This window comes from Mandrillus leucophaeus, unplaced genomic scaffold, assembly GCF_000951045.1.
Source record: "Mandrillus leucophaeus isolate KB7577 unplaced genomic scaffold, Mleu.le_1.0 Scaffold144, whole genome shotgun sequence".
In the NCBI taxonomy this organism is placed as follows: Eukaryota; Metazoa; Chordata; class Mammalia; order Primates; family Cercopithecidae; genus Mandrillus; species Mandrillus leucophaeus.
The window spans coordinates 3,279,463-3,301,253 of record NW_012101410.1 but is presented as its reverse complement, the minus strand read 5'-3'; the positions used below and the strand labels follow the sequence as shown (position 1 = coordinate 3,301,253).

Genomic DNA, 21,791 nt, shown 5'->3' with positions numbered 1-21,791 from the left:
TGTGAAATTTTAACCTCTACACAGTATTCTGATAGCAAGAGGTAGATATCTTTGTTCTAGCTAGATTTTTTGCTGATGCCCTTTGGTTCCCAAATAGTAAATACTCTCAGGAGGTACAAATCATCTCCTCTTGTTCTCTGGGCTTTCTGCTAGCTTGATTTGATGGAGAGTCATAACAAACTGTATTCTGTGTCTTTTTATATAAATTATTCATCCTACCAATTTTGAAGTTTAAATAGTAGAAACTTTCTTTTCAGAAACTGTAACTGGATATTAGATGACCTTCCTCATTTGGACAGTTAGAGGGTGTAGGTTCTTAAAGCTAATTAAGGTTATGGTAAACTAATAGTAATAATAATAATATTACACAAACATTTATATAACATTAGCCATATACCAGGCACTGTAACTCCTTTAAGTAGTATATATGTTAATATTCATAGTAACCCCTGTGAGGTATTTTTATTTGTCCCCATTTAACTATGGTTATAGTAAACTAATAGCAATAATAATAATGATATGAAGCAAACATTTACATAACATTAACCATATATGAGGCCCTCTAATTCCTTTAAATAGTGTATATGTTAATTCTCATAGTGACCCCTGTGAAGTACTTTTATATCCCCATTTAATAGGTGAGGAAAGTAAGGTACAGGGAGGCTAAATAATTGTCCAAAGTCACCCCTGCTAGTAAGAGATGTTGCTCAAACCTAGGCAATCTGCTACCAGAATCTGTGCTCCAAACCACCGTTTGATAAACTTTCTATAAGTGAAATAGTAAATATTTTAAGCTTTGTGGGCCATTTGGTCTTTGCTATAACTACTCAGCTCTGCCCTGTAGTGTGAAAGCAGTTATAGACAATGAATGAAAGAATGAGTGTGGCTATATTCCAGTAAAACTTTATTTACAAAAACAGGTACAGACAAGATTTGGCTTGAGAGATGTACTTTGCTGACCCCTGCTCTAAACCAGTACTTTTCACACAATGTGTTGTGGGTTTTTCCTCACATTTTTCTTGTTATTTCTTCTTTGACCTTTCAGTTACTTAGAAGTATGTTGTTAATTTCCAAATATTTGAGAGATTTTCTGGATAACATTCTGTTACTCTAATTCTGTTTTTGTCAGAGAATATACTCTGTATTTTAATTTTTAAAAATTTATTGACACTTTGTAATCCAAATTTTTGTGATCTTCATGATGTTTCATGTATATTTGGAAAGAATATGAAAAAGTATATTCTGCTGTTTCCTTTCTTCTGTTTATGGTGCTATTGTCATTTATTTTATTAATACTTCTACGTATTTTGAAAACCACATAATAACTGTTATTTTGCCTTAGATAGTTGTTAAAATTTTTTTAATGAGAAAAATCTTATGTATTTACTACTTGGACACTCTCATATGTGTAAATCGTTTCTATTTGGTATCATTTTACTTCTGCGGGAGAAAACTTTCATTATCATATCTTGTAGTGCAGGTTTACTGATGATTCATTTTCTCAGCTTTTGTTTGCTTGGAAAAGACTTTGTTTTGATTCCATTTTCAAAGGATATTTTTGCTTAGTATACAATTCTATGCTGATTTTTTTTCTGCCTCAGCACTTTAAACTGTTTGTCCACTGTCTTCTAACTTGCATCACTTTGGATGAGCAGTCTAGGATAATTTTTAAATCTTTGTTCATCCATACAGCAGTTGTCCTTTTTTGTCTGGCTGCTGTTTAGAATTTGCCCTTTAGTGATGGCTTCAGCAGTTTGTTTGCCATGTGTCTTGTGTGTTTTTTCTGTGTGAATCATTATCCTGCTTGGGATTTGTTGAACATCTTATATTTGTGGATTTATGGTTTCATCAGATTTAGGAAACTTTCTACTATTATTTCTTCAGTTTTTTTGTTTTCTTTTCCTCTGTCGTTTCTCTCCTTCTGGAGCCATACTTGCCTGTATGTTAGACCACTTGATATTTTCCTGCAGGTCATTGAAGCTCTGTCAATTCTTTTTTTCTTTTTCTTTCTGTACTTTATTTTGGATGGGTTCTATTGCTATGTCTTCAGGTTTATTTATCTTTTCATCATTGTCTAAGCTGCTGTTAATCCTTTGGAGTAAATTTTCATTTTAGATAATGTAACAGTTTTCTATGTTGTTCTTTTATATCTTTTCTTTTTTATTCTTGGTATGTTTAAGATAATTCTTGAGTGTCTTGAAAATGTTAATTTTAACAGCAAATGTCTCCTAACCTTAATTATCTCTGGGTTTCCTGAGCCTATTTCTATTGATTTTCCCCAGGTTATGAGTCACATTTTTCTGTTTCTTCACATATCAGTAATTTTATTATATCCTTTTAAAGTATATGGACACTGTTCTGGCAAATAGTCAAGTACCTCATGAATCAGTTTCATCTTTGTGAAAAGCTTGCTTTCAAACTTTTATGAGGCAGCACTAGAATAGCTTTTGCTCTAGAATTACTGGTATAACTTCACTATTAAGGTATGACACTCCCCTCCTGACCTCAGGATTCCTGATGACTGCCCAGCGAGTTCAAAGAGATATCTTCATTCTGGTTATTGAGAATTTGAGTGATTCTGGACCGTTTGTGATCTCTGAGAATTTTTTGCTTTTAGCTCTCGAGTAATTGTTCTTTTTCTAGAATTTCTTCTTTGCATGACCTCATAGAGTTCATCCTATGCATGCAGAGATTAATATTCTCAAATCTTACTATAGATAGTTTTACTGGAGCTGTTTTCCTGCTCTGCAAATTCTGGCCATCTTGTCCTCTCTGAACTCCAGGCTCTGTTTGTCCAAATTAGTAAGTCTACTGAGCTCTATTTGGATTCCACCTTTCTGTGCCATAGACTGGAAATTGCCTCCTAGATGGAAGCTGGGGTGATTATAGGACTTAACTTATTTGTTTTTCCCTCTTTCAGGGTTCACAGTGCTTTACTTCCTGTTGCAAATGTCTCAAAACATTTGTTTCATGTATTCTGTACAGTTTCTAGCTGTTTATGGCAGGGGCGGGTGAGGGAGGGTAAGTTCAGACTTTGATACGCCTTCATGGCTAGAAGTCCATCTTTTATGTTTTTAAACCTCTCTCATACTTTCCATCTCACTATCCACTTCTCTTTTGAACTTTGTCTTTTCATCTCCTGCTAATCTTGTATTTAACTCTTCCATTGAATTTTTAACTTACTTTATTTTTTGTTTCCGGAAGTTCCGTGTGCTTCTTCAAGTCTCCTTGGATACTTTTTATAGTTCCATATTCTTTGCTCATATACAGATATTTTGAATCCTTAATTTTATTTACTCACATTAAGCTTATTTTATGTTATTTATCTAATAATTCCATATCTGATGTTTTTTGCAAGGTCGACTTTGCTGTTTGTTGTGACTTGCCCATTCTCACTCATGGATTCTTATTTTGTTGTGTCTGTGTGTGTGGGTGCGGTGGTTTGTTTATTTTTTTAGCTGCTGCTGCTTCTTATTTTTTGAGACAGAGTCTCGCTCTGTCTCCCATGCTAGAGTGCAGTAGAGCGACCTCAGTTCACTGCAACCTCCACCTCCTGGGTTGAAGTGATTCCTCTGCCTCAGCCTCCTGAGTAGATGGAATTATAGGCGTGTGTCACCATGCCTGGCTAATTTTTGTAATTTTAGTAGAGACAGAGTTTCAACATGTTGCCCAGGCTGGTCTCAATATCTCCTGGCCTCAAGCAGTCCGCCTGCCTCGGCCTTCCAAAGTGCTGGGATTACAGTGTGAGCCACTGTACCTGGCCTTTTTTTTTTTTTTGTAGCTTATTTTTATTGAATTGCTACCTGTAGGAATTCTTTGAGGGATGGATCGAAGTTGCGGTACTTCATTTAGGATTTATACTTGCTTGGGCCACGTTGTTGAAGTTGCTCGAAGACACAACCAACCCTGAAGACTAGTTTGAATTAAATTTCCTAGTTGAAGGATTCATGTTTAATGTGAATTTAGGCCAGCAACCATGTGAAGGCTGCTTGTGGTTACAAATGTTCAGGGAGGTGTTTCTCCCTCTTCATGAGTTGCCTCCCCTTCTTTAGGAAGGGGTTATTTGTTGTTTCTGAGAGGTTTACTGGGTTAATCAGAGGCGATCTGCAATTCAAATCCCCACCTTAGGTAGGCCCTCGACTTTGTCTCCTATTCTTCCTCAGGCCACAGCACAGAAATCAGGGGTACGAGTATTCACCCGATGCCTTTAGAGTCCAGTAGGTGTAGGTGTTTTCTCACCCTCCGGGTTTCCCACTGGAAATCACTTTGGTTTTGTTCTTAGATTTCTTAATTCTTCGACAGCTCATCAGTCCATTTAAAAAGATGATTTTACATTTTATCTAGTATTTTTAGTTTTTGGTAGGAGGTATATTTAGGATATTTTGTCAGTCCTACTGTTAGAAATGGAAGTCTCTGTTCTGTTTCATAATGTGAAGATCTATACATATGTGGAAACACTAACAGGGTGAAATACATTCAGCCTTTATGAGGTAAATATAGATGTGTATGTTTTGTGCTTATAAAAACCCATGAGTATAATTTATTTGCTATTTATAATTTGGTTTCTCTTTGATTTGTTTGCCTTTTTATTCCTTCCTGGACTTTGTGGACATAATTCAGCGCTTGGTTTCAGTTGGACTGGATTCAAAGAATGCAGTTTGTGTTTGGGACTGGAAAAGGGGAAAAATGTTGTCTATGGCTCCTGGTCATACAGATAGAGTAAGTATTCTCTTTTGAGATTTCTAACGAGTACTGGAAGGGAAAGACCAGAGGAGACTTCAAGGGATTTTATTCTTCTGGATTTTGTTATTGCCAGATTGGTCGTATGTAATTAAAATTTTGCAATTGGTAAATAATTGTACAGATGGAAAAACTCTTAAAGTCTTAGAGTACATGTGTATTGTAGGACTTGGAAACATCATTCGATATGTATAGCATTGGCATAACACTTTTTTTCCTGTTTTTATTGTACTTTAAGTTCTGGGGTACATGTGCAGAATGTGCAGGTTTGTTACATAGGTATACACGTGCCATGGAGGTTTGCTGTACTCATCAACCCATCATCTACATTAGGCATGAGACTTTTAACCCAGTGTTTGCTTCAGTAAAAACAATGTATTTCTTTCCATTTTTTAAAACAGTTTTATTGAAATATAGTTGATATACATAGGGATGCACATATTTAATGTGTGAAGTTTGATGGGTTTGACATATGGAGACACCCATTATTCAAATCTCAATTTAAAAATTGAATGGTTTGAGCCTAGGGTCTGTTTAGTTTGGTTTACCACTAATTTGTTACATATGTATTATAGTTAAGGTGAAAAATGATGCTGCTTGTATGGATTTAAAATTGCGTATTACTATTACATTTTTTAGAGACCTAACATTTTTAACTGACAACTTGTTAGAATATATATTCCTCATTCCAAGTTGTATATAAACAATACATCATAGCCAGCTTTTAATGAAATGTTATACTAGTTTTATGGATGTAGATCAAAAAAGTTATAAACTCCTAAAAGTATCTAATTTGTGTGTATGTATGTGTAGTAAAATACTAACCTGAACCAGCACAGAGGTATGGCCAATGATTCTGTTTGGTGGGAATTTATGACTCTAAAAGTTGGGTAGAAAATTTTGTGTATATTCGCATTTTGAAGAATACATTTGATTTTTAGTAGCTGCTCAGAGAGGCCTGTTACACACACACACACACACACATACACACACACACACAAACACACAATTTAAACCATTATTAAAATGTTGGATATATTTTATTAGACAGCTGGCATGTTCTTACCTGTTTAGATCAAAGCATTTTGCACATGACTATTGGGAATTTAATAAATAGACCCATTATTATAAAATATGACATCGTCAGTGGAGTTTTTGAAAGTATTATTGTGGTTGAATATTTCAAAGTTGCATTGATGTTTTTCATATAATCTGTATTATGGTGAGTTGTTAAATATTAACTTAAATATGTATTATTTCTTCATTATCACTAAAGAGCATCACTTTTGTAAATTTTTAGAGTATACCAAAATGTAAAGTGTACATTTTAGTATACCAAAAATGTAAACCTTTTAGAGGTAGGTTGATAAGGTGTCAAAGAAACATGAAGACTACCAGAAAACAGAATAAATGAATTATTTTTTAAATGTTAGTTTTTCTTTCATCATTTGTTTAATTATGTTTCTAATTCGTATTTTATTTCACCTGGGTTTTTGCTTGTTTGCTTTTGTAACAAAATGTTTTCCATGTGTTTAGAATTTATGGAATTTTAGAAAATAATGAAGCCTGGAGACTCCTCAAAATTTAAGTATAAGTTAACTTGGACCTTGAAACACTGAAAAAATTACTGTAAAATCAGTGTTTGGATTCTTTATGTAAATAGTTCTGAGTGATAGAAAGCTATAAAGATGTTTCTTACTTCTAGGCTGTATGAGTGTCATGTTCCATTCTGAATCTCTTCTCTGTAGAAATTATGCAAGCACCTCCCTTCATGCCCTAATTCTGTTGAACCATTCTTGTTATTTATGGACCAATCTTTTTAAAAAATTAAACATAAATGGAGGTGTTCAGTTTTACTCCAGTAGTGTTTGAAGTTCATAGAAACTAAGAAATACTTTTTATTTCTTATCAGGTTCAAATTTGCTTTATTTCTCATAAGATTTTAAAGTGTGGGATTCTGATTATTATTTATTGAGTAATTTTATTTTATGATTAGGAGTTTGGGCCATTTGATCTTTTGGACAGGATTTTTAAATGATTCTGGAAATAAGTATTTTAATCATGAATCTGATTTGTTTACAGATATTTGATATTTCTTGGGATTTGTACCAGCCAAATAAACTTGTCAGCTGTGGTGTAAAACATATCAAGGTACTAGAAGGGTCTTGTTTTATAATAGTCACGTTTAGTTCTCTGCTGCTAAGTATATATCTCACTGTTAACAATTTAGACTACTTTCAGAATTTTGATAATACTTACTTTTAAAATGGCAATGTTTTTATTGTTCTTATGTTCAATCAGACAAATATGTATATTATTTGCTTTGAATTATTGTAAGCGATATAGGTATGAATAGGAAATTAATAAGCCACATTCCATAAAGAAATTTGTTATCCAGTGAGGCAGGATTTACTGTGTCCATCCTGTTTCTTCATGTTTCACTTACAAAGTAAAATGTTGAGAATAGGAAACAAATGAAGAGTTTTTCATTTACATAGATAGAATGGTGTGGGAGAAGCAACATGAGTAGACCTGGCTTTGCCATTTATTAGCTGTTTAACCTAGTATGAGTTATTTAACCTCTTCGAGCTTTTTTTTTTCTTCACATTTTAAAACTGTGACTGCTGTTACCATCCTCAAAGAACTGATGATTAAATAAGGCGGCAGTATATATTCAAGTGCTTGTCATAGTGCCTAACACATGGTCTGCATTCTGAAAGTGTTGCTTTTCCTTTTTCTATGTTTGCTCCCTGATTTGACCTCAGTCTTTACATTTTTTTTTTTATTTGACAAATAATAGTACACATTCATGGGTACATAGTGATGTTTTGATACATAAAAATATATGGTGATCAGATTAGGGTAATTAGCTATCATCCCAAACATTTGCTATTTCTTTGTTTTAGGACCATTCAATATCCTCCTTCTAGCTATTTGAAACTGTCTATTCGTATTACCTATAGTCATTCTACAGTGGTATAGAGTAGTAGAACTTATTCCTCCTATCTAGTTATAATTTTGTATCCTTTAACAAATCTCTCCTTAGCCTTGATAGCCACTATTTACTTTGCTTATGAAAGCTCTGGGTTTTGTTTTATAATTACAGCTCAGATTTTGAAGCCTGTAGAGTCAGTGGTGATATTCTTTGTTATGTTTATACTTACTTTTAAATTGTTGGAACAAATTGGAAATAACTTGCTTTACTTCCACTGTCTGATGTAACAGTTCCTGATAACAGTTAATTCCTAGTGAATTAAGGTTCTGTGTTCACATTCTTTATTTCAATATGCTTGACTCCATCCACGTTTTCTCCAGTGCATCTTTCACTGCTGCTGCAATTCTGGATTTGTTATTCTGGTATTGATTTGATTGATGGATAGTAGTAAATATTTATTTTTGACAAATATTTAATACCAAAAAGGCTGTATGCTGGGCTTTAAGGCACATGATACAAGCACTGTGAAAGTAGAGATTTTTGTCTTGTCCATCTTTGATGGACAGTATGTTTGATATGGTACTTGATATATATTAAGTGCTTAATAAGTGATTGGCAAATTAATTATGAATAAAGAGATCTTACTATTTTATAAGTAAAACTAAAGGCTCCATTTTCAGGTTTTTATGAAAAGCTCATCTTCTCAAACTAAATAAACTATATTTTTATACTGAGTTACATTTCTTTTCCTTTGCTAGAAGAAATGAATAGTAACATAGTTCTCTTTGCAGGCAATACGTGTGAGGAAATTAATTCCCAGAGATGATCTAGAACTTCACTGTCCAACCATACGTAGCTATTTAAACATAAATTAGTTAAATGAAATTTAAAATTCATTTCCTCAGTCACCCTGGCAGTACATTTCATATGCTTATGTATCTAGTGGTTACTGTATTGGAAAGCGTGTGTGTGTGTGTGTGTGTGTGTGTGTGTATGTGTGTGTGTGTAAGTAATATTTTCATCATCACTGAAAGTTCTATTGGACAATATTGATTTGGAGTCTAGAACAATGGTTCTTAACCCTTGCTGAGCATCAAAATCATTTGGATATCTGGGCTTCATGCTTCAGAGATTCTGTCCCAGTTCGTCTCAAGTGGGAGTCCAGGCATCCCATTTTATAATTTCCCTAGGTGATTCTAATGTGAAGCTAACACTGGGAATCACTGATCTAGAAGAAAATAATGGATTCAAATTAGGACATGCTGAAAGAAAGAGAACAAGGCACTTATATACACAGAAATTGTGGAGATTTTAAGTTTAAAAAGTATAAAGTTTCATTAATTAAAGTACTTATTAGATCTTTGAATAGATAATGATCATAATTTTTAGTTATTTGAGGCTTCAAATTTTAAAATAAGAATGTATGATAATAAATTGTGTTATTTTAAATGTTAATTACTTATTACAAAGTTGAATTTATTCTTTGGGCCTAATTTCTTCATGCAGAACTATTTAATGTATATATCTCTGTCCTGTCCCATTTTTTTGGTTTATTTTTTAGAGATGGGATCCTACCATGTGGCCCATGCTGGAGTGCAGTAGCTATTCACAGGCATGATTTATAGCTCACTGTAGCCTCAAACTCCTGGCCTCAAATAATCCTCCCACCTCAGCCTCCCAAGTTGCTGAGACTACAGGCATTTGCCACTGCGCCCACTTCCCCCCAACTCCTTTTTCTTTAAATTTCTCTCCTTGAACTATAAAATTTACCTAAATCCACCTAATAGAACAAAATCCCTGGTAATGAAGATTCATGTTTAACTTCTTATTTTCTCCCAAGAGTGAACAAATCATTCCCCATGGACATCTATCTTATTTTTTTAAGCTTTACAAGCAAAGCAATTGCTCAGCTTTGAAAACATCAAATATTACAGCTACAATAAGCTGTAGCATACTCCTTTTTTCCTATCTTTAATGTTTCTATCAGAGAGAGAACATTAGATTTGGTCCTTTTTCTTCTTAGTCTATTCATTGCTAACCCGTTCCCAACTTTTTAACCTAAATTTTTTTTTTTTGTTCTGTTTTTTCTTGAGACAGTCTCACTCTGCACCCAGGCTGGAGTGCAGTTGTGCACTCTCGGCTCACTGTAGCCACTCTGCCTCCTGAGTTCAAGTGATTCTCGTGCTTCAACCTCCCGAGTAGCTGGGATTACAGGCATGCGCCACCATACCTGGCTAATTTTTGTATTTTTAGTAGAGATGGGACTTAGTCATGTTGGCCAGGCTGGTCTTGAACTCCTGACCTCAGGTGATCTGCCTCCCTTGCCTCCCAAAGTGCTGGGATTACAGGCATGAGCCACTGAGCCTGGCTTAATCTAAGTTTTATATAGATTTCTTTTCAGAAAGCTAAGGAAAGCATAGCATATTTTTAAAATAATCTGATTAAAACCCCTTATTCTTACAGATAAGAATTGAAACCAGTGACTATAGGTATGCTATAACATAGCTTTTGACAACACTAGGATGAGAATCTGAACGTTGAATGCTATTTTATCATAAGGCAATTTCTTAGTTAATTTGTAGCTCACTGCTGTAATATAGCATCAAGGTATTGGGAATGTTTTACTTTATTTTGTAAGAATTCTCTGGTAATTTGATTATACTGTATACCTTTTAGTTCTGGAGTTTATGTGGAAATGCTCTGACCCCAAAACGAGGTGTCTTTGGTAAGACGGGTGACCTTCAGACAATACTGTGCCTAGCCTGTGCAAGGGATGAATTAACATATTCTGGTGCACTCAATGGGGATATATATGTCTGGAAAGGAATCAATCTTATACGAACAATACAAGGAGCCCATGCTGTAAGTATATTTAAGTATTTTAAATACTTTAATGTGTATTGCTTAACCTTGTCTCAGAATGACATACTACTTAACCTTGTCTTAGAATGACAGACTGCATAATATAGTATATTGTTTCTAGTCAGTTTGGTTGCTTGAAAAATGCTTTTCTAACTGAATTATATATTTGTTTTCAAGATTTCAATGAAGAAATCACTTAGACTCATTGACATTTATTACATTAGTATAGTTAGTATCTTGTTAAAGCTATTGCTTTAGTATGGTGTCTTTCTGAAGAGTAGTGTTGAAAAAAAGCTTGTTAACTTCAATCTAAAAGTATTCTAGATTAACCACACCAGAATAAAGCTAGTGCTCTTGAGGCTAATTTACCAGAGGCAATTAAATTTTTGTGTAAATAACTTTTTGTGAAAAAGAAATCTGCTGTTTAAACTGTTTAGTGTTTTTTGGTTTGAGCTTTTTAGCAGTTGGGTCCCCTTTACAAAGTAAAGGGAACTGGATAGCACAAAGCCGCCACGTTGTTGACAGCAAGATCTTCATGTAGAAAAGTCCTCAGTGCATTACACTTCTATTAATTGAGTTTTCCTACCCTTTGCTTTTTTACTTTTTAAATTTTTTGTTGTTGTAGAATTGTTTTTATTTCCCTTATTCATTTGAATATTAGGGTTATTAATCTTTTGACAGTCATACGTGTTGCAAATATTTCTCCAATCTGTTTGTCTTTGCTTATTATATCTTTTCTCATATGAACAAATTTAAAACTCGTGGGTGATCTGCCATGCCTAGAAAAGTCTCTCACAGCCCAAAGTTACCTAAATGTTATTCTGACTTTTTCTAATGTTTTTATTTTTTATATTTAGTTATAAATGGTTATATTTTATGTTCATCTATAATTCATTTTTACATGTGGTATAGGGTTTAAATTTATTTTCTTTTATGTTATATCCATATAATTAAATACCGCCTTGGTTATATATAGTCATGCCTTGATATTTTGCGGGGATTGGCTCCAGGACTACAGATACCAAAATCTGCACATACTCAAGTCTTGCCCTGGGAAACCTGCATATGTAAAGCCCTCCCTATCTATGGCTTTTGCATCCCACAAAGGTTGCATTTTGTTCTGGGTTTTATTGCTGATGTGGAAATGTGGATTCAGAGCTGACTGTATTTATTGAAAAAAATCCATATAAGTGGGCCAGTGAAGTTCAAATCCACAAGGGGCAACTGTATTAAGTTCCTGTAGACTTACTTCTAGATTTTCTTTTGTGTTTTCTGATGTATTTGTTTATTCTTATATCCTACCAAAATATTGTTGGATTGGTTTAAAAGGGTTTCTACCTTCATATAGTAGATGTTCTTTAAAAACATTTTTTGTTAAATTATTTTATTTCCTCTTCTAGGCAGGAATTTTTAGCATGAATGCTTGTGAAGAAGGCTTTGCTACTGGTGGCAGAGATGGTTGTATTCGTCTTTGGGATTTAACTTTTAAACCAATTACTGTGATTGATCTCAGGGAAACAGACCAGGGATACAAAGGTAATAACAAAGCGAATGTCTTATTACTAGGCAAACTCTAAACTTCCCAAAGATTATCTCTTTCTTTCAGTAAGTATCAATGTAAGTTTTGTAAATATAAATAAGACTCATATTTGCCTCTTTACCCTGTATGCATTTGATTGAAATTCTTCTATTAAGGAGAAATTTTGCCTGTAAAGAGTTTAGGTTCATTGTTAGGAGAAAGATTCTTTCATAAATCTAATGTCTATTATAATGGGACCTAGAGAGAGATGTGAGAGGTACTCACTTAGTATCTTTGGATTTTGAAAGTATTTTGCTATTAGAATGCTAACTATAACTATTTAACAAATAAACTATTGTAAATAAACAGTTGGGGCTAAATGTTGAGGGTTGGAGAACTTTTGTTCAGGATGATTTAAATGTGGATAGATGTATTTTTCCTTCATTCAAATGTGTCAGCAACTGGGGGGCTTTTTTTCTCTTGGGGATTAAAAAAAATTGATGTAATAAAACAAGACCTTTTACTATAAAAACTACCCACAGGTTTGTGTTTAAACCATATTCCAGTCATCTACAAGTTGTGTGACCTTGGGCTGGTAGTTTACCCTCACTGTAAATGAGAATAAGAATAAATATATTATTTAGGATATAAGATCAAATGAATTGATATTTCTAAAATGTTTATAAGGATAACACATAATAAGCATGTCAATGTTAACTGTTACTCTATTTTCATTAGTTTTGCTAAACATTATTGTGCTTTAAAGCTTACAAAATAATTTGAGACTTTTTCTTATCTGATCCTCATAAGGACATTGTGAGGTACATGGTGTCTTTATATTGGCCATGTAACACACATGAGAAAAATGAAAAACACAATAGCTTTCCTAAGATTACAACAGACATTGAGGAGTATGCAGAAAAAGTAAAATTCTCTCTTTTTAATGATTTTATGAGTGTATTGAAGAAATGAAATATAGACAAGTAAAAAGTCAGATTATTAAAAGAAAAAGAATACAATTCTATAAAGGTAATTTACTAATTGAGTACTTATTGAACATTGCAGACTGAAGTGTTGTAAGACTGGCTGAGCAAGTAGATATGGCTAGAGTTGTCTACAAGGGAGAAGGAAGAAGAGTACATGTCTGAAGGCTGGGTAGGAACTAGGTACATAAAAAGACAGAAATATTTCATGTAGAAAACAACATGGACAGTTGAAGAAAATGTGAATATAGATCAAGGACTTACATATTTTCTTCTGTCTCACATCTAAGATATAAAAGGTACAAAATTAACTTCAATTTAGGAATATTGGAATTATTGACACAGGATATTTTGGGTGCCACCTTGCCAGCTGGAGACCTTCATGGCTGGCAACGCCCCTGTCCAGGGCTGCACTGGGCTGCAGGCTCGCCAGGAGGTACCCTGCCCCCTTGGCCTGGCAGGCTGCGCTTGGCTTGCACTCTGGCTGGATCCTACACTTGCTGCAGGATATGTGCTCAGCCCGTGGCTGGGCCGGGTGTGCTGTGACTTGCTTCTGCCTTGGGCGTTGGCGTCTGGATGAAGGGAATGTGGTGGCACCTAAAAAACTTGGGGACTCCAGCGACCCTGAAGCCCCAAAGCGGGTGTTACAGCAAGTTAATAGCTCTTTCGGTCCTGCCCAATAAATGGGGCATGTGGTGCCCAGTGGCTCCCTCTCCTGTTGCTTGGTGAGTAGGAGGGGAATGCTACAGGTCTAATGTCTGTACTCACTGTTGGGTGAGTTCCAAGTTCTTGTCCCACATCCAAGAAGAAAGAGGTTGTACTGACAGCTGGCAAGTGAACAAGGCAAAGAGTTTTACTGAGTGACAAAACAGATCTCAGTGGAGAGGGTACCTGAGATGGGCTGAAGTCAGGTAGTCTCCCCCACCTGCAACCCCCCACCCAAAGGTGGGCAGTCCCCAAATATGGCTGAGTCTGGAGCTTTTATGGGCTCAGAATGAGCAATTGCATGCTGATGGGTTTGTGAGTATGCAAAAAAGGCTTTAAAAAGGCACCACTCAAAGATGGGCACAACACTATAAAAAACCAATTAGGGAAGGGTAAATATGTGTAAAGTAGGTGAAAGGTGGGGATCAATCAGAGGAAAGTGTGCCAAATGGAAAGAGATGTTCTCAGTTGGTCTGTGGATTTATCCAAGACCTGTAGCTTGGCTTTCAGGCTTTAAACTGTCTTAGGTTTGAAGGTTGGATTTCACCAGGACTTGCCCCTATCTGCGTAGGGATTTGTCTGCCTCCTGCTGCTATCATTATTACAACATTATATATTAAATACAATTTACTTTTTACTAGGTTTGTCTGTAAGGAGTGTGTGTTGGCGAGGTGACCACATTCTAGTTGGAACACAGGACAGTGAAATTTTTGAAATTGTGGTGCAAGAAAGAAATAAACCTTTTCTAATTATGCAAGGGCATTGTGAAGGTGAACTTTGGGCACTTGCTGTCCATCCTACTAAACCTTTGGCTGTGACTGGAAGTGATGATCGTTCAGTCAGGTAAGCAAATTATAAAGTAATTTCATAGGCTGAGATGTATCCTTAGATAAACATAAAGAAAACATGGCCGGTCGCAGTGGCTCATGCCTGTAATCCCAGCTCTTTGGGAGGTCAAGGCAGGTAGATCACAAGGTCAAGAGATTGAGACTATCCTGGCCAACATGGTGAGACCCCATTTCTACTAAAAATACAAAAGTTAGCTGGGCATGGTGGCAGGCACCTGTAATCCCAGCTACTCGGGAGGCTGAGGCAGGAGAATTGCTTGAACTCAGGAGGTGGAGGTTGCAGTGCACCGAGATCGTGCCACTGCATTCCAGCCTGGCAACAGAGTGAGACTCTGTCTCAAAAAAAAAAAAAAAGAAAGCTTAAAATACTCCGATTAAAACTTTATTAGCTCATGGTATAACAAATGAACATAAGTAGTAAGTACTGAAAATTAATAGAATTATTAGTAATATTTTTTCTCTTATAAATATATGATACAGAGTTTGTTCCATATCAGAATGTGCAGAACTACTTCCTTCTTTTTAACAGGAATATAATATTTCACTGCATGGATATACTGTAATTTATTCAACTAATCCATTACTGATGGAAGATTAGTTTCCTCTAGTTTTGTGTATTTTATAAATACAGGGCTTGCAGTGAATATCATTATACATTTCTCATTTTGTACATGTGTGAATATCTCTGATAAATGTTTAGCAGTAATCAAAAGATGTGCGTATTTTAAATTTTGATAGATAAGGCCTTACATAGAGGCAGCAACAATTTATACACCTATCATGAATATATTGCCAGTGCCTGTTTTCTCACACCCTTAACAGAACTAATTATAATACCAAAAGGTGAAAAATGATACCTTATTATATTTTGAAAATGTGTATTTCTCTTATATTGAGGGTGGTTGAGTATGTTTTTATATGTTTAGAGGACATTTTTTTCCTTGACCTGTTCAAATCCTTTGCCTATTTTCTATTAGTTCATAGATCTTTTTCTCTACTTGATTTTAAATAAGATCTAATGATATCTGTCTATATATTAAAGAAATTAGAAACTGTGTCTGGGATAGTGGTTCTCAAAGTGTGGTTCCTTGACGAGCAATATCAGCATTACCTAAGAACTTGTAAGAAATGCATATTCTCAGGCCTTTTACAGGACCTAATACCAGAAATTGAGCAATTTGTGATTTCAGAAGCCTTCCAAGTGACTACAATATACTCAAAAGTTTGAGAACCACTGATCAATTTTAGGAGTTGAAATTTGTTTCCCCCAATTTGTCTTTTTTTCCTCCCTGATTTCATCTGTAAATATTTCAGTTTGTATCTTGAAAAGATATCTCAAACATCACCACGATACTCTTATCACATAGTGTTCTGTATCTAGCTGGTATAGAAATTCCCGATTGTCTCATAAAATATTTTTATGATTTCTTAAAATCAGGATCCAAATGAGCTTCATGTATTGCGTTTGTTGGTATGTCTTTTCAATCTCTTATTCTACAGCTTTCTTCCTTCCCTTTTTGTTCTTCTTACAGTTTATTCAGGGTTTCCCACATTCTGGATTTGGCTAATTGCACACCCATAGTGTATTTTAACATAGTCTGTGTTCCTTGTATCCTGTAAATTGGTAGTTAGATTTAGAGGTTTGATGAGATACAGTTATGAATTTTCACCAAGGATATTTCCTAGGTGGTGATGTACTCCTGCTTGATGGTATGTAATGTGTAGTCTCCGTTTTTTCTGGTAGCGACCATTGATGATGATTGTCTAGGTCAGTGTTTCCCGACCTTTTTTCATTGTCACTTTCTTACTTTTTTTTTTATTGATCACACCCTCACTTTGAAATTTTAAGACCACAGACAACTGTGTATCTCTTTTTGTATTGTGGCCCCTTAAGAGAACACAAACCATTGTGTAATATTTAAGATATTTTACCCCTAAGAATTCATTTTTACCCCCTTTCATGGAATATTACCCCCGTTGAGAATACATGGCCTAAGTCTATCATTTTAATAAGTGTTTCAAATGGTGGCATTCTAATACTTATATTTACCACTCATTATTCATTTGTTAGCTGTAGTATTTCTATAAAGAGAATTTCTTCTCATCAATTATTTATTTATCCTGGATATAGTAAAAGCAGAAAAGTGCTTAATTCTTTCTGTATATTTACCAATTTAAAAAAGTTAGGTGGTTCCCTAGAATCCTTTCTATAAACTTTCCACATTTCTTGCCATTTTTTTCTGTAGGGTTGTTGATCTTTTTCTCCTTTTACTTTTAGCAGCTCTTTATATATTATGGATGTTAACTCTTTGCCTATAATGTAAATTGCAAGTAATTTCAATAGTTTGTTACTTGCTTTTTCTTTTTTTTTACTTCATGTAGGTTGTTTTAGGTAAGCAAAAATTCTTGTTGTGTTGTTATTTTTTATATAGCTGAATTTATCAGTATTTTCTTTCATGACTTCTAGGATTCTATCGTAGAGAAATCTTCCCAAAAATTATTTTTAAAAAATTTTCAATATATTCTTCCAGTACATTAGTGGTTATATTTTTATGTTTAACTCCTAATCTATGTAAAGCTTCCTTTAGTATAAGGAGTAAGATGACCTAATTGTTTCCAGATAATTATTGATGTTTTTTATGGTATGCTAATCAGTCATGCCATTTACTGTCATTGTGCCAGTCTATTTTTGGGGTTTGGGAGATGGCATAGGTCATATGTCTGTAAACTTACTGTGGGGACTACACCTTACTCTGTGCTTTGCTAAGAACTATTCATAATCCTTTCATTGTAGAACTGCTGTTACCAAGTGCTACCTAGCTGCTGCCAATAGGACAACTGTTTCTTTAAAAAGTAATTGTTCAGACTACTGTTTCTGTTATTGGTGGCCAATTTATTTGGAATAAAACAACTTCCAATGAAAACAACTAAAGATGTTAGTTAAAATGTAAATCACCTTAAAACCTTCCAAGAACTGACAAGATAATGAGGAGCTATCCAGCCAATTTGTGAAAGAAAATGGGCATCTAGGGGGTCATTGTGCCAAAGCTGCTTTTTGCCCCGAAGGCATTTTTCCTTTGGGTAAACTTGACCTTGGTTTATGGCTTTCTCTTGGAGCACAAGGGACAGACAAGACCGAGCATTTGCCAAAGGAGGATAGTCCAACATATGCTGCTAAAGCTATAAATTAAGCTCCAAAAAATATCTGCTGCGGATTTGTGTGGCAATGGAGACCTCACTTCTTGTTTTAAGTTTTGATAGCACAGGAGTATATAAAGCAGCTTGATATTGTTATTCAAATAGCATTAATTGTCCAAATGACTTTACCACAATAAAGTTTCACATTACATTATGCTGCTTTTGCCTTATAATTTTAGGTTGAATTCATTAGGTAACAGTATTGAGTCTTCAGTAGAAGCTAAGTTCCAAATCCATTCAGTGTTTAATAATATCACTAGAACCTGGGAGGCAGAGGTTGCAATGAGCTGAGATCGCGCCACTGCACTCCAGCCTGGGAAACAGAGCCAGACTTCGTCTCGAGAGGGAGAGAGAGAGAGGGGGGCAATTCTTCATAATTCAGAAAAATTTCAATCTTGGTTCTGAGATCAGAAAATCAATAAAACTTTACCACTGCTAAGCCATTTAACTGCTGTGTTAGCGCAAGTCAGGATTTTCTACTTCTGTATCTGGCAAAAATTCACAGAACTGACAGTGGTTAGTTAAATCCACAGGAGCAAATGAAGTTCACCATTAACGCTATTGGTTAAAAAAACAAGAGACAGTCTTATTTTTTTCTTTGCTAAGTACGTGCTAAAGAATAATACAATGAATACGCACAGGCTTTAAACCCCTTACATTTTCATAATCTGTAAATTTCTTTAAGCCATTTTTTTCTGTACATATTTTTTCCCACCATCAGTTAGTTATAATTCATCTTAGCAGATTCCAATTTAGGTTGTATTGAATTAGTGTTTTCTCAATGATTTTGAAAATATTCTTGTCTGTAGTTGTTTCGTGCAGACTATTCATGAAAGCAAATTCTTGTCACTTCACACTTGGCATTGACTCCTCAAATAAACAATTGAGTAGTATCTGTAACATCTGTTAACCCATCAAGAATCAAGGAAAACCACTCAAAATTATTTGTCTTGTTTTTAAGTTAATTATTGGTAGGGTTCCCAATATTCTCAACTTTTGGAGCAACTGTTCTCATGGAAAGGCTGTAACAGTCTTAAGTCTGTTTTCTCTGGACAGATTTCTGAAGCTGCTGCAATTCAAAATGATTTACCATTTTCATTACCAATAAGTAGCTTTCCTTGCTTGGCTAACAGATCAACCACTCAGAAACTTACTTCTCTTGCAACCTCATTGTATTTTTAAATTTGTAAATAAATTCTGTCATGAGATATTCTGTTTTAAATTTTCTAATTTTTCTGAGCTTACCTGTGAGTTGGAAAAATTGTGATGAATGCTTAGTCTGATAATTTATATTTGTGTCCTTTTAGCACAGCTACAGTGTCATTGCATAATAAACCTAATGCTTTGCCATCTAATTCAATAACAGTATAGCCCATGCTCAATTGTGCCTTAAAAAATGTAACATTCTAAGTCCCGTATGAATATACATTGGTAAACAAAAATAATAACAAAATGTTACTATATGGTAGTACAGATAGCCCTCAAAATTTTGTCAAGTTGTAACTGTGTCACTGAAAATTGTAATGTACTGAGGAGCAGTCCAAAGTGATGAGAGTGTATCATCTCTTTCCCAATATCTCAACTCTGCCTCTGTAGTGTGATATAAAGACAGTATGTAAGCCATAGACAATACGTTAAAAAAACAAAAACAAACAAACAAATAAAAAACAGTACCGAGTGTGGTGGCTCATGCCAGCACTTTGGGAGACTGAGGCATGTGGATCACATGAGGCCAGGAGTTCAAGACCAGCTTGGCCAACATGGCAAAACCCTGTCTCTGCTAAAAATAAGCCAGGCATGGTGGCACACGCTTGTAATCCCAGCTACTCAGGAGGGTGAGGCACGAGAATCGCTTGAACCTGGGAGGCAGAGGTTGCAGTGAACTAAGATTGCACCAGCACTCCAGCCTGGGCGACAAAATGAGACTCTGTCTCAAAAAAAAAGAAAAAAAAAACAAATAAGTATACACCTATACTTCCATGAAACTTTATTTACAGACACAGAAAGTAGAATTTCAAATAATTTTCTTGTGTTTCAAAATTTTATTAAAACATTTTTTTCAACCATTTAAAAATGTAAAAATTATTCTTAGCTTTCAGACTGTACAAAAATAGGCAGCAGGCCTGGTGTGGCCCACAGGACATGGTTTGCTGTCCCTTGTGGTAAGAGCGTAGAATGTCACCAGCAAATATCATATTTAATGTTGAAGTATTGAAGATTTTCTTTTGAAATCAGGAAAAAGACAGTTATGCTCATTTTCACCATTCTGTTCAGCTATAGACTAGAAATCTTGGTCAATATAGTAAGGCCAAATGTGTATATGTATAGCATGTATATGTATGTGTATATATATGTACGCATACACATACACACAGAGATTGGAAAGGAAAAAACAACTGCCATTCTCAGTTGGTTATATATATGTATATGGTGTGTTTATATATATAGAAAAATTCAAAGGAAAATAAGATGAATTACTGGAATTGAAAAGAGAGTTTAGCAAATTTTCTGGATATGAAAACAATATACAAAAATAGTTTTTCCTATAAAGTAGTAACAATTTAAAAAATATAATCAAAGCATTTAGAAAATCTACTTAGTTTTGGTGATCTTTTTCTAATGTCTTGGGGTAGATGCCTATTCATTAAATTGTAGCCTTTGTTTATTTATAATGTAGTTATTCTTTGCTATTTTTGGGGAGATTCGTTCCAGGACCCCCTGCAGATATCATAATCCGTGGATGTTCAAGTCCATTATATAAAATGATATATAATTTGAACATCCTCCAAAATACAGTTACTCTTTGAACAACACAGGTTTGAACTGCATGGGTCCACTTACAGGTGGATTTTCTTCCACCTCTGCCACCCCAAGATCGTAAGACAAGCCTCTCCTCTTCCTCCTCCTCAGCCTACACAATGTGAAGATGATGAGGATGTAGACTTTTATGATGATCCACTTCTACTTAATGAATAACAATTATATTTTCTCTTCCTTATGATTTTCTTAATTATGTTTTCTCTAGCTTAATTTATTGTAAGTATGCAGTATTAGTACATATAATGCACAAAAGTGTATGTTAAACAACTGTTTGTGTTAAGACTTCCAATCAACAGTAGGTTATTAGTAGTTAAGTGTTTGGAGAGTCAAACGTTAGACATGGCTTTTTGATGGCATGGGGATTGGTGCCTCTAACTGTTGCATTATTCAAGGGTCAACTGTACTTTAAATCTCTAGATTACTTATAATACCGTGTAAGTGCTGTGTAAATAGTTGTTATACCATATTGTTTAGGGAATAATGACAAGAAAAAAAGTCTGTACATGTTCAGTACAAATGCAGCCATCATAGGCCTAACTACATTTTCCATCCATGGTTGGTTGAATTTGTAGTTGAAGAACCCATGGATACAGAGGGCCAACTGTATATGCATTTAAAGCTCCCAAAAGTTCCTCCTAAGTACTGTTTCAGCTATATTTCACAAGTTTTGATTTTAAGCAGTTTTATAACTTACTTCAAAATAGTAACAAATCATTAAGAATTCATCTTTGTATTTTAGATTATATGAAAGTATAATTCTTAATTTTCAAACAATGAGTATCTTCTACCTATCTTTTTTGTTGTTGATTTCTAGCATTGTGGATTCTAAATTTGGATAGTTTTAAACACTAGACTGTATGTACATAAGGATATATACACGTGTGTCTACACACACACTCTCTCTCCCTTTGGTCAGGATAGAAACAACCTACCTAAAAGTGAAAGAATCAATGTTACTGCATTGTTTAAAAATGCATTGTATTGGCTCGGTGTGGTGGCTCACACCTGTAATCCCAGCACTTTGGGAGGCCAAGGCGGGTGGATCACCTATGGTTGGGAGTTCGAGACCAGCCTGACCAACTAGAGACCAAGCCCGTCTCTACTACAAATACAAAATTAGCCAGGCGTGGTGAGATGCATGCCTGTAATCCCAGCTACTTGGGAGGCTGAGGTAGGAGAAT

General features: G+C 34.8%; 1 protein-coding gene across 1 annotated transcript in view; it reads left to right on the top strand.

Annotated features, from left to right (window-relative positions):
* EML5 (echinoderm microtubule associated protein like 5) overlaps window positions 1-21,791 on the top strand; it is a 196,277-nt gene that overhangs the window by 45,525 nt on the left and 128,961 nt on the right. Inside the window, exons 5-9 of the mRNA XM_011974323.1 lie at window positions 4,621-4,719; window positions 6,823-6,891; window positions 10,352-10,537; window positions 11,938-12,073; window positions 14,386-14,587. Coding sequence (XP_011829713.1) covers window positions 4,621-4,719; window positions 6,823-6,891; window positions 10,352-10,537; window positions 11,938-12,073; window positions 14,386-14,587 — 692 coding nt within the window. The remainder of the gene's footprint in view (window positions 1-4,620; window positions 4,720-6,822; window positions 6,892-10,351; window positions 10,538-11,937; window positions 12,074-14,385; window positions 14,588-21,791) is intronic.